The 14,426-nt window shown below is 35.9% G+C and overlaps 1 protein-coding gene across 1 annotated transcript in view; it reads right to left on the bottom strand.

Moving 5' to 3' along the window:
• EYS (EGF-like photoreceptor maintenance factor) overlaps positions 1 to 14,426 on the bottom strand; it is a gene marked incomplete at its 3' end in the record, with an annotated part of 294,002 nt that overhangs the window by 159,360 nt on the left and 120,216 nt on the right. The window contains 3 exon segments of the mRNA XM_014591537.2: positions 9,866 to 9,949; positions 9,952 to 9,972; positions 11,975 to 12,931. Coding sequence (XP_014447023.2) covers positions 9,866 to 9,949; positions 9,952 to 9,972; positions 11,975 to 12,752 — 883 coding nt within the window.

Here is a 14,426-nt window from a genome sequence, read left to right as displayed (position 1 = left end):
ACCAGGTCTGGGACGCGAACCGCAGTCGACTACATGGGAGTCCAGCGACATAGCCATTATGCTAACTGCTGGTCCCATTTTTTTTTTTTTTTAATTTTGCCATAGGTCATATGTTCCTTACTAGAGAGATACAGAGGTAGACACAGAAAAAGTACTGGGGTGGGAAGGCCACACCATAATACCTTCTCCTCCATTCTCTTCTTGGGATCTTGGGCATGCATGTACATATACCCAACTTGATTTTCAAGTCTCCAGGTCTAGGACTCCAACCACAGTGGGTCATGTAAGACTCTGGTGCCTTACTCACCACTCCACCTGCTGGCTCCTGAAGCTACTTTTAAGCTTGAAAAATTCCACTGAGTTGTAGCATAATTTGAACTCAAAATGTGTTAATCATTGGCACATATTAATTGTTTTACTTTTTGGAGAAATTTTTGCTATAGGGCGTGTGTGCTCACCAGAAAAATAGAGAGACAGAAAGCGAGAAATCAGCCCCTGGGGGGATGGCCACACTGCAATCCCTTCTCCATTCTCTGCTTGGGATCTTGGGCACACATGCGCATATGCCCAGCATTCAGTTTAAGCCACCAGGCTTAGGACTTGAACCATGGTCGACTACTTGGGAGTTCAGCAACATAGTCATTATGCCAATTGCTGGTCCAAGTACATACTAATTTTGAGTAAGAAAATGCTCATATATCCCAGATCACTTTTAAAGCTATTAATACTTCTGAATCTATACAATATGAAGTTGAATGGGTTATTAAGGTTAGCCTTGCCAAGAGTAAGCAGGTTGTTCAACTTTGAATTTTTTTATCACTCCAATCAAGTTAACATATCAAAGAAATCAAAAAAAGTTATGATTGTTCAGTAAGTCTTTATTTTATTTCAATTTATTTTATATATTCAATCACTATACATAACTACAGCTTGTAAGGTGAATTTACCCAATATGAATATACTTCACATCATTCTAGTTGAAGATGCCATACACATTCTCATCTTCAGTTAATCACCTATTTCTGTGTCCCATAAATGTCTTGCCTCTCGATTTTCATTTTAATTCCTGTCCTCTCACTCTCCCACTTCTCCCTCCCTCTTTTCACACTGTCTTCACTATCTATAATTAATTTCCCTGTTTCTATATCTTTTAATCTTTCAGTTTCCACCATAGAATATAGACAGTTGGTATTTATTAAGTGGAGACATGCAATGCCTCTCTTTCATAGCCTGACTTGCTTCACTCAGCAGTAAATCTTCCATAGTCATCCACTAGTAAGTCTTATATTGTTACTTTATAACCAATATATGAAATTGTAATGCCATTGAGTATCAAAAAAAAGAATAAAAAGTTACCTATTGAATAAAGCTAAAATGCCTTGTAAGTCTTTCTAGATTTTCATTTTCAACTTTTTGTACTAAATGAAAGTTGAATCCATATGTTCAAAAATGTTCCTATATCTAAAAAATAAGTATATGGCATTTTCCCATAAAACACATTTCAAAGTCCCAAGGTGTAGTAATTAGGGAACTGTTTCTCTGTTGGAATTCTATAAATTGTCACACCTGTTTAGTTGAACAAAGAATGAAAATATGCAAACTTCAAAAGAATTCAAGAACTCATTAAAAGACTAGCCAAAAATTACTTTATATAGAAAAAACAGTGATTTTCAGGCAGTTGTCAAGTAATTTTTAAATCACTGAAATTGACAAATCAGAAGTGGGAAATTATCACAATTATATAAGCTGCATCACTGTAATCTACAGAACATCTGTCACCAATGATAGCCAATTCCACATTTTACAAACGGAGGCCCTGGTGCATTTGATATAACAAGGCTAAAAGCAGTTATTACACTTTTTTTTCTACATTAAATACAAAGAAAGCAATCATGTATTTTCATAGTAAGTATGAAGATTGAACATATTCTTAGTCAGAAATAAGCAGGTATTCATATTTTCCATATGGTCATTTGTAGCAGAGTATGCTTCACTTTTAAGAGGTGATATATTTCTTTTAATATTTCTTCTAGTGCCCTTACGGAGCATAGACAGCTGTGATTCTATTCTTTCCACCTAACAATAAGAGGGAAAAATATTCTAATATAGCCTTATGACTGGATTTTTTAAAAAAGTGCTTCATACCTATTCTCAAATAGTTCTGTCAGAACAGAATCATAATGTTTGGAAATTCCTGTAAGATTAAATGTATCTCCACTATCTCTTACTCTTTTCATTATCAAACATTTATTTAATGCCTTGTATGTGCTGCAAGATAAGGCTGTAAATTTGAATAGATCACAGGTCTTGCTGTCAAGAGCTTTGTAAATCAATAAGAGGAGTAAAGGCAGTAGATTTAGGAAAAGTAACCAAAAGAGAGTCTTCTTCCTAGAGAATATATAAAATACAAATGATAGCAATGAAAATGTAAGTGTATATGACTTTTTTTCATAACATCATCACTAGAACTACTTGATTAGAGCATGATTAGTTTAGAGAAATATTAAGAAATATTAATAAATGTTTCTAAAAGCAGATAGTCTAGTATGCATGTATACTTGAATACCAGGGGAGGAAAAGGATACTGCATTTGCTTATATTGAAACACTGTTATGATTATATTGAAACAATAACAAATGTTGCAATAGTGATAATTATTCAAATGCTTACTAAGAGTCACTTTAGGAAGTACTTCATACAAATTGGTTCATTAAATCCTTAGAAAAATCCATGAGATTGGGCCAGCAGGTGGCATGCGGGTTAAAGTGGCTGGATCTCACATGGGCGACTGTGAAATGCAAGTCCTAGACCCGTTGCCTTGAGAAACACACAAGACGTGTGTACCTGCCAAAAATTCGGAGGAGAGGAGAGGAGAAGGGGTTGCAGCATGGCCATCCACCCTGGAGGATGATTTCTCAATTTCCCTCTCTTTGTTTTCTCTCTGTTCAGCACATGTCTCCTAAAGCAAATTAAGTTTTTCTAAATAAATAAAAACTTATGAGAGTAATATGAATAAATCACAATTTTAGAGATCAAAAAATTAGAACTTGGAACTTAAATAATATTTTAAAGGTCAGATAATCAGACAGTTGTAGAGATGGTACCCAGGAAACTGGCCCGTGTGTGTGCATGCCTAAGATTCTGAGAGGAGAATGGAGGAGAAGAGATCGCAGTGTGGCCATCCTCCTGGGAGGTAATTTATCGCTATCTCTCTGTCTCTGTCTTTATGGAGAGCACAAACATCCTATAGCAAAAACCTCTCCCCCCCAAAGAAAAACAAAATAAATCAACTTTAAAAACTTACTAAAAAGCTATAAGTCAATATCCCACATGAATGTAAATTAATTTTTTTTTCAAAGCATTTTTGCTATAAGGCACATGCGTTTGCCAGAGAGACAGAGAAACAGAAAGCAAGAAATCATCCCTACAGGTAAATGGCCATGCCACAATCCCTTCTCCTCCATTCTATGTCAGGATTTTGGATACACATACACATGTGCTTGGCATGAGGTTTAAACCTCCAGATCTGGGACCAGAACCATAGTCAACTATGTGAAAGTCCAGCAACGTAACCATTGTGCCATCTACTGGTCCTGTAGATAATAAAAATTCTTGACAAAATACTAACAAAACTTTGAGTACATAAAGATTATAATTGATGTTGTCTAACTAAAATTTATCCCAAGATTGGTTTACATTTGAAAATTGTAGTGCATGAATGAACTGACTAAAGAGATGTAGTACGATGATTCCAGTATGTATAGTAAAGGCATTTGGCAAAATACATTGTCTAATTTGCTAAAAATAATTGCTCAAGCCAAATCTCACACAGCAACAGCAGTTCAGATCCCCGGCCTGGCCGACTTAAAACATGCCAGGCCCATGTTTCAGTGCCTGAAAAGTGATGGTTTGAAGGATTGGAAGGGGATTACCGGGTGACCACTCCCTGTGTGAAGAATAATTCTCTCTCTCTCTCTGTTTCTCTTTCTGTTTCTCATACATACTTTCATATGTGCCCACATGAGTTCTACCATGATTTAAAAAATAAAATGGTAAAGTGAGCATACCATACTGTTTATAAGCTCTGTAGGATGGGCCTTCACAAATACACACTGCCTTATTAAGTTCTTAAGTTTTTATTATTATTATTTTTATTATTTTTCCTGAATAGACCTAAAAAACAATATAGCATCAATATTGGAACCAGCAGATGGCGTAGTGGTTACATTCCTGGACTCCCACATGACAGACCATGTTTCAAGTCCTGGATTCAGTGGCTTGAAACTCATTCCAGTCATGTACAAAATACTGGAAGGAGAATGGAGAAGACAGGATTGCCAAATGGCCATAATCCCTAGGGGGTGATTTCTCACTTTCCCTCTCATTGTCTCTGGCTCTCTCTCTCTATGACAAGCACACATGGCCTAAGGCAAAAGCCTCTAACAAAAAAAGAAAAAAAAATTCACTGGAGTAAAACAATCCAAGTTTTAATTATATTTCTGCCAGTTCCCCCCCAAAATAAAATAGAGTTCAGATTCTCATGGACTCCTTTCTTGTTTTTCTTTCTTTTTTCTTTTTTTTTTGAGAAGTTTACGCTATAGGGTGCGTGTGCTTGCCAGACAGACAGAGATAGATACATAGAGACAGAAAGTAAGAAATCACCTCCCGGGAGGACGGTCACACCGCAATCCCTTCTCCTCCATTCTCCTCTCGGGATCTTGGGCATGCACGCACACGCGCCCGGCGTAACTTATTTCTTGATAACAAGAAAGGTAAATAAAAAAGAGCAGTTAAGGGGACCAGCAGATGGCATAATGGTTATGTCACTGGATTCCCACATTGGAGACCATAGTTCAAGTCCTGGGCCCGGGCTTAAAACTCATGCTATGTGCATGTGCGTGCATGCCCAAGATCCTGAGAGGAGAATGGAGGAGAAGAGGTTGTGGTGTGGCCATCTCCCTGGGGGTGATTTCTCTCTTTCTGTATCTCTGGCAAGCACACTCTATAGCAAAAATTTCTCTCTCTCTCTCAAAAAAAAAAAGCAGTTAAAATAGTTACTCCATTTATTGAATAATAATGAAAGGATGTTCTAATAGGTAAATATGCATTCGAATTTAGTAACTTTTGCTAAATTATATGCTTTACCAAACATAATATCTTTTTACTTTATAATCTATTTATACTAGTATTTACCAATACAAGCAATAAAAACAATTAGTTATCATACTGAAATCGATAATTATTGGTAAATACTATTTATTAAGTGAATAAGACTCCTTGAGAATGCATTCTTGGTAGATGCTTAAACTATCCTGAGATAATTTACAGTGGGCTGGAGAACAGTGGATGCATTATTTTGTCAATTAATCCATGGAAGATTCATCACAATGGAAGGGACTAAGCAGAAAGCTAACAGAAAGCTTCAGGTGCTTATCAGGTTGGAGTTGAGCAGCAAAGGAAACAATTTATGTTGGTAATTAGAGCCTTGTTGTTTTAATGTTGTGTTACTGTGGGTTATGCTCTGCTTGGAATTACAGGTTACTATAAATGTTCAAAATGATCATAATGACCAGACAATCAGGAATAATAATACTGCAAGATGAATTTTGACAATATAAAAGTAATAAAAGTACAAAGTAAATGACATGAATACCATCCTGCTGGGTGCCTAAAAAAACTACACACATCATTAAATGCGTTAGATTAAATTTGTAAACTTTTGCCATGTCGTAATTCCAAATTGCATAAATGCTTAGCCTTAGAGATGATTATACATGTAGTCTGCTTACCAGCTCATAACTCACAATACTCTTTTTAAAAAATCACTTACGAAATCCAAGACTAGTTCAATTCTCTACATGGCAGGAGGTTAGAACTACGGTTGAAATGCCCGAGATTAATTTTTAAACCTCTATTAGAGTAGAGTCTCAAAATAGGATTAAAGTTTAATTATTAAAAATGGAGAAAGCTGTATCTGATTTAGATCCTGCCAGCTTTCCATTCCACGTACAAATTTCTATTCTCCATAAATTCTACCTACTGGTAGGGATTATGCAAATGAAGAAACCTACTTTACATTGGAAAATATTATATCTACCTCTGATTTAAGCTAACTAAATGTCACATATAATTTCCGCTAGTCAGAACAGACCTCTTTTCATCTGTCTAAAAACCTGAAGTCTGCATAATGGTTATGTCGCTGGACTCCCATGTAGTCAATTGCAGTTCAAGTCCCAGACCTGGTGGCTTAAAACTCACACAAGGTGTGTTTGTGTGTGTGCGTGTGTGCACAAAATCCCGAGAGGAGAATGGAGAAAGGATTACAGCTTGGACATCCCTCCCCCGGTGTGTGTGTGTGTGTGTGTGTGTGTGTGATTTCTTGCTTTCTATATCTCTATCTCTCCAGCAAGTGCACACACATTGTAGAAAAATATCTCTTTAAAAATAAAATAAAATAAAATAAAAATGTAAGGTCACCATACCCTGAAAACTGGTCATTTCTCCAATACCATGCCAGGACATCCTTTAAATCACTGATCTTGGGTTCAGAATTCCATTATAGCTTACAAATAATCCTTCTCAATTCTTAAAACTAAAGTTGTCTTTTGTAGCTTTAGGTTAGTTCAAAACTAAAACTGCAAGTTTATTTTCTGACAATTACTTTTTCCTACATCAAATTCATATTTGAAAATAACTGCCAGAAACTGTGTGATACATAGCATGAGAATGTTAACATTTTCTTGAATTGTTCAGAAAATACATTTCTTAAATTTCTTGAAATAAGTCATAAGAAGTTATAAAAGTAGAATAAATCACTTTCTAAAGGATGCACGTCTTACGTAACATTTGGAGATTTGCAATTAAAATGACGAATACGTACTCGTACAGTTTTAGATTTTATTCTAATTATTATTTTTTAATTTTCCAAAGTATGTGTGCACTTGCTGGAGAGAAACAGAGAGAGAGAGTGAGAAAGTACACTCCAAGGAGGATGACCATGCCACAGTCCCTTCTCCTCCATTCTCTTCTTGGGATTTTAGGCACACATGCACATGTACCTGGAATAATTTTTAACCCACTGGTCGAGGACTTGAACTGCAGTCAGCCATGTGGGAATTCAGCTGCCTTAATCACCATGCCAACTGCTGACTCCTCTACACCTCATTTTTTGCAGTCTTGATAATGACTTGCATTTGATAATAGGTTTTGAAACGGCTTCTGGCATGATAGCTATAATATCTCAAGAGATACAAGTTCCAAAATTCTCAGTTCAAAATGAAATTCAAGAGCAATAAAACCTTGACATAAAAGCTAATGTTGTGATAATCATTGATTGATAAGGCATTGGGAAAAAAAATTCTGAACTCTTAACGACTCATTGAACATAATCTCAATTTACAAATTCAGTTTTCAGCATTAGATAACATATATTAATATTCATAGCTCTTTGTGGAGAAAGTATGACACATATATTAGTACCCAAAGGTTCTTAAAGAAACCAATAATAAAATATTTAAAAATTTGTAAGACATACATGGATAGAAACAAAGATTTATTGAAATTTAGCAAAATCCATTGCATTATGTATTGTTTATGGTTGTTCTCATGCTAAAAGAGCAGAATTAGGGTATTGCAATGAAGATCACAGAGCTCAGAAAATCTAGAATATTAATTATCTGACCCTTGGGGCCAGAAGGTGGCGTGGTGGTTAAGGGCGCTGGATTCCCACATGACCGACCATGTGTCGAGTCCCGGACCTGGGGGCTTGCTTTCTTGCTTTCCCTCTCTCTCTCTCTCTCTCTCTCGCTCTCGCTCTCGCTCTCGCTCTCGCTCTCACTCTGTCCCTCTCTCTGGTCAAATAAAATAAATAAATAACATAAAAAAAACCTGACCCTTTATGGAAAAGATTTAAACACCTGATTAAATATACACCTATTAATATATTTAATTGTATGCTGATGTGTGCTTTTTATTCTCTAATAATATTAAAAAGTGTACTAAGTTCAAAAAACAATTTATATTTTTAATTGAAAAATAAGTTTCAACTTATGCTTCCCTAGAAAGTTAATGATGACTTGTATTTTGTCTCTACTCTGTCACTATTAACAGTCTACCCTAGGATGATGTGTCATCACTGACTACAGAAGACCCACGTTAGTTAATGAACGCTCGGCCTCTTTATTAAGTGTTGGTGATGACTTTAGGAGACTGCCTGTTGCTGAAGAGTTAGGTGCAGATTACTCTGCAACACATGTCTGTTCAGTGAGATGGAATGGCAGTCCCTAAATAATTTTCTTCATTTTCTCTCCCCAGTTCCTCTATACATAGAAAAGGGAAGTAAAGTGACAACTGTAAATGCATAGGCTCAATAGGCAGATAACTTCACACACAAAGAAAAGATGCCGGCATGACAATGTATGTATGTATGATAGAATTCCAGTGTACTCAATAAGAATATATACTTAGTACTTTTCAAAATAAAAGTGTAAAAATGTTAGCTTGAGGGACCAGCAGGTGGTGTGGTAGTTAAGGCATTGGACTCCCACATGGCCAATCACAGTATGAATCCCTGAACTGGGGACTTGAAAATCATGCTGGGCACATGTGCACACGTCCTCAAAATCCCAGGAGGAGAAATGATTGTGGCAAGGCCATTCCCTTGGGGAATGATTTCTCATTTTCCTTCTCTGTTTCTCTCTGGAGAGTACATATGCCCCATGGTTAAAAAAAAAAAGAAAGAAAGAAAAAAAAATAGTTATCTTAGTATAAAGAAAATCAGAGCTTTCAATATGATAGTTAATTCCAGTAATTCTTTGATTTTCATGCCAATTTATTAAATTAAAATGTAACTTTCAAATTTCTGTTAAAGGTATGACAGAAGGGGCCAGCAGATGGCATGACGATCAAGTCCTGAACCTGATGGCTTGAAAACCATGCTCAGTGTATGTGTGTATGTGCCAAAAATCTCAGAGGAGAATGGAGGAGAAGGAAGCTCAAAGTGGCCATCTCCTGGGAAGATTTCTCTTTTTTCTTCTCTCTGTCTCTCTAGGTGACACCATTACGCTATCTGCTAGTCCCAAGAAGTTTTCTCTATAATGACATGTTACTTAATTAAGTTAGATAAAATTTTGCAAAGTATGTGTAAAATGTACATTTTGTAGAAATATTTTAGTACTTTAGAATATATTTGGAGGTCAGCAGGAGGCATGGTCACTAAAGTACTAGGCTCCTATGTCCCAGACCCAGTGGCTTGAAAGTCACTCCAATGTGTGTGTACATGCCCTAGATCCCAGGAGGAGAATGGAGAAGGGAGGCATGGTGTTTAAGGTGCTTGACTCCTGGGGCCTGGACCCAGTGACCCCGGACCCATTTGTGTGTGTGTGTGTGTGTGTGTGTGTGTGTGTGCTTGTGTGTGTGTGTGTGTGCGTGCATGTGCCAAGATACCAGGATGAGAATAGAGGATAAGGGATTGCAGTGTGGACATCTTTCTCTGAGGCATGATTTCTCACTTTCCTTCCTACTCTTTCTCTCTCTCTCTCCTTCTCTCCTTTTCTCTCTCTTGGGCACATGCACCTTATGGCAAAAACCTTAAAAATACATATATATGCATTTTACTATAGTAAGAACACATGAGGACTGGTGCTCAAACTCCTCTTTTATTTTGGAATATTTAGCAGTATAATCATTAAATTATATCAAACAAATTTATTAATTAAATTTATGAATAAAAAGGCCAGAGCATATAAACACTAAAATTGTATTTTAATAATAAATGAAGCATTTCAAATTCATTTTAAAATAAATAAAACAAAATTAAAATGATTTATGTAAATATGTATATTTATATATATGCATGCTTTTTTACTTGAAAATTGTTTTTCATTTTCATAAATTAAACTATGTGCAGTAATATTGCTGCAATTCCCATAGAGATTTAACTGACATTGACAATTATTTCTGAACAATTTCTGCCTATGAAAGTGAAAGAAAATAAAATTTTCAATAAGACTAAAATATCTACATTGCATATAGATATTTAATTACATTAATCAGTTTGCCAAAAAATCTAATTTTTTAAAAAAAGACGTGGTCTCACTGTGCTGTGATCCTCCTGCCTTAACCATCTGAAATTAAAGGAGAGACATCATGTTGGCTTGTTTTTTCCTTAATTTTAAGTTTATTTATATATTTCCTCCATGAGCTAGGGAAATCAGAGACAGAGAGAGATGGACAGACAAAGAAAGAAAGGCAGAGAAACATCACCCTCAACAGGCCCTGCCACCATAATTCACGACCATCTTCAACTCAGGAAGATCTTTTGAAAGAAACCCTGGAAGTTTCTTATGTGAATCAGCCTTACAGAGTGTCTGTTTTATGCCTGTAGCCCATCTCCCTTTCAGACGGGCACTCACGGCTTTTGTTTGTTTGTTTCGTTGGTTGGTTGGTTGGTTTTGTTTTGTTTTGTTTTTTGTTGTGTTTTGTTTTGTTTTGGGGTGTGTGTGTGTGTTGTGTGTGTGTTTTCCCCCAGCATGAATAGGCCTAGGTGAGTTTTAAATCCTACCATGACTTATTGAGGTCTTCCATTAAAAAATATCATACAGGCTTCTCAAGCTTGGCTGTAGTGGAATCAACCCAAGCACTTGAAAGAAGGACTTAACTGAAGCCTGCTAGAGCCTGCTCAACAAAATTATAGGTAGATACTTAAGTCTGATCTGCTCCAGACATATTTGCTGGTCACTCTCCATCTCTTATAACCAAAGTGTACTCCAATCTGTGATTTGTTTTCATATCCTACATTCAATTACCCACATTCAAATGTTTTTCCATAGTCCACTTAGCATGATCTTATTCATTTCTCTTACAACTCTCAATGCCAAATCTATGGAACTCCCAGTAAAAGAAATTCTTTCATTGATTTTTATGTCTGAGTAGAATTCTGTAGTGTATATGTGCTACACTTGTTCAATCCATTCATCTGTTCATGGGCAGAGTTGGTTCCATGTCTTAGCAATTGTGAATAATACCACAATAAACATGGATGTGCAAGTTTTTTCTGATTGAGTACATTCCTATATCCTTTGGGTAGGTACCTAGGAGTGGAATTGTTGAAAAAAAAAAAAAAAGAAAGAAAGAAATTCTTTCATAAGTTTCCAAACTTTAAATATTCCTTATAATTTTCTATCTTTCCACTTTCCTCTGATGACCCAAATTTCCCTAGTAAACTCTTAAGTAGATATAGTTTATATTCTCTTAAACCCTCACCGCAGCCTTAGGTAATGTAATTCACAGTGTTTTTAGATTGTCCTTTTTCTGGTTTCATTACCCATCAAATATCTTCTTTTCATACACTTTCCCCATCATTACCTTTCATTTAACTTATTACGACCAGTTATTAATTTTATCATTCCCTTTTTATCCTTGTCGCCGTTACCTATCAATCACCAGTAGGTACTACAACAGTACCCGTTAAGAACATTCCTCTTGGCTGGCAATTACCTTCCTCTCCAACTCTACCAGGGAGTTCTGATGCTCACCCTCAGCCACGTAGTTCCTGAACTTTCTCTGTTCAGTAGCTTTCTCACATGTTCATTTCTACTTTATCGCTCAGAATTGTTTACCTAAATATAATAAGCTTGAATTTTTTTTCTATGACCAAAACCTTTTATATTCTTGTGGAAATTATTTTTTTAACTATATGAGACATTAAGAATGTATGTTGAGAAAGATGTAAAAATAGGTATTTCAGGGGTTAAAAAATACATTTCTAAGAAACCTCTTCCATGATGCAAAAAGTCTATTTTAAAGGATGCCTGATAAGATTTTAATAAACCCAGAATTCAAATTTAGTCCATCCTAAAGAAACTATAAGCATTTTTTTTAAATGTAGTTTGTTGGGGGGGGGGTAACAGTTTATGAATTCAAATCACTTATTTGCCTATCTTAATAAATTGTGAATCTTTAAAAACAATCTTACCTGTAAATGGTGGTTGACAAATACATTCATATCCTTGCTTATTCCATTCTCCTCTTATAATAATGCAACTGCCATTGTTTTTACATGGCTTATAAGAACATGCATCGAGTTCCTGGCAGTATTTTCCAGAAAATGGAGGCTGACAGCGGCAGCTGTATGTCTTGTCCCAAACTTCACTAAGACATTTGCCATGCCCAGAGCAAAATTCTGAACTTTGAGATTCCTGGCAGAACTGTTGTTTCACTGTCACATTTAATCGAAGTCCCAGTTGACAAAGCGAAGGACCACCTGCCATTACTGTGATAAAATAATGTGTCCCAACACTTAGCCAGTGAGGATTAACAATGTGCATTCCTTTTAGTTTGCAGCCAAAAAGCAACTGATTTTCAGTTGAAGTATTTTGCAGGCAGTCAGTGAAAGCTTCTTTAGATACATTCATCAAATTTATTTCTGGAGATTGAAGGGATGGTTCAGAAGAAATTACAAGGATGTCTCCTAATTGAATTTGCAAAGGGCAAATCTGGGGAACAAGTTGATTGCTGGAAGTGTTTATTTTAGTGTTTACAGCCAAAACCCAGCAATCTCTATAAAAATCCATGCAGATGTTTCCTTTGATTGTCCAGTTCACCACATATGTCGAGGGCTGTGGATGCCATTCCTCTACCAATTTCCATTTACATGTTTTTCCATTTAGAAAGGAACAGTGAAGAACCACCAGGCTCAGAAAAATAATAGATCTGTCAGTCATTTTCAGGCAAATTATTGTAGAGTCCATCATGAAAGTGTCATAAGAATTGCTGCAAAATAGTTCTTAAGTATTGCTGGATGCTTGCAAGCAGATATTCTGTTTAGAGATTTCTGAGATTACCTTTTTTCCCTATTCTTCGACTGCTAGTGGCTTTAATGATAGTGGACTTTGATTAAGAAAAGAGTAGAGATCAAGTGTTCTAAATAGACCTTTAAACAGAAAAACACACATTATTAGTTTTTCCTATACAATATTACTTAATGATATAGATAATTCATAGCTATTCAATTTCTTAGCTCAAAAAATGTCTACACTGCAAGGCTAACATCCCTAGTGACTGGGGATTATCTTTGGGAAAGAAGGCTAGAAAGAACATAGCCAGAATATGCTGATATAGTATAGCTCTATGTAACTGCTTTGAAAAATTTTGTTATGATGACATAATTAAACTAGAAACTTACTGCAGTCTTTTTTTGTATTCTCTTTACACCATTTTTTCCCATCTAATTGAGACACAGCAATAAACATATTCTTTTTTAAAATAGATTATTTCAATTTTTCATGGTAAGTTTTTCTTTTTTAAAAAAATTTTGCCACAGTGCATGTACATTCACCAGACATAATGAGGCAGAGAGAGAAAATGAGAAGCACTCTCAGTGAGGAATGATCACGCTATAATCCCTTCGCCATCTCTTCCTGCTTTCAGGATTTTGGGCACATATGCATATGCGCCTGGCAGATTTTTCAGTCCACACTGTCTGTGACTCAAACTGCGCAGCTGACTATGTGGGATCTAGCCACCTTCACCACCACACCACAGGCTAACCTGGTTTCAGTTTCCTTCAGTGATCTATATTCCTCTTTTGATTGATATTAGAAAAATACTTTAAAAACACAAGAGATCAAAATAAACATGGTTTACATATAGTTTTCTTTAAATATTTTCATGTAAACAGAAACCTCAAAGTACACTTATGTTGGTGACACTCATGTTCCTCTCAATGAATCCAAATACATAAAGGGCTTGTTTTGGACAAATGACTAAACTTAGAATGAGTCTTCATCCAGCTGCAGAAATGGTGAAAAAAGGGCAGGCCAAAATGGAAAGGATGTGTAATATGAATTAACAAAGGGCTGATAAACAAAAGTATTAAGGTAGTTAACTTTCTCTTTTATCAAAACATTGTCACTTCCAGAGAACAAGAAATTTACTGAATGGGAAAAAGCAGAAAGTTTCTCCACTAAAACCTGGTACAAGACAAAGCTGCCCACTTTCTCCACTCCCATTCAACATAGTACTGGAAGTCCTAGCCAATGTGATCAGAAAAGAGAAAGAAATAAAAAGCATTCCAATAGGAAAAGAAGAGCTGAAATTATTTCTGTTTGCAGATGATTGTATGATTGTATACATAGAATATCCAATAGTACCTACAAGAAAACTTCTCGAAGTAATAAATGCATACAGTAAAGTGACAAGATGTAAAGTTAAATTATAAAAATGTACAGCATTTCTATATACAAGCAAGCAGACCTAGAGACAGAACTGAATAAAGGAATTCCATTTAATATAGCCACAAGAAGTAAATGATACCTAGGAATAAAACTAACCAAGGGGGACCAGCAGTTAGCATAATGGCTATGTCACTGGACTCCCATGTAGCTGACCACGGTTTGTGTCCCGGACTCAGTGGCTTAAAATCAACC

This window comes from Tupaia chinensis, unplaced genomic scaffold, assembly GCF_000334495.1.
Source record: "Tupaia chinensis unplaced genomic scaffold, TupChi_1.0 Scaffold000595_1, whole genome shotgun sequence".
Lineage (NCBI taxonomy): Eukaryota > Metazoa > Chordata > Mammalia > Scandentia > Tupaiidae > Tupaia > Tupaia belangeri.
Note: the sequence above shows the minus strand (reverse complement) of the source record. Positions and strands in the feature narration are given on the sequence as shown.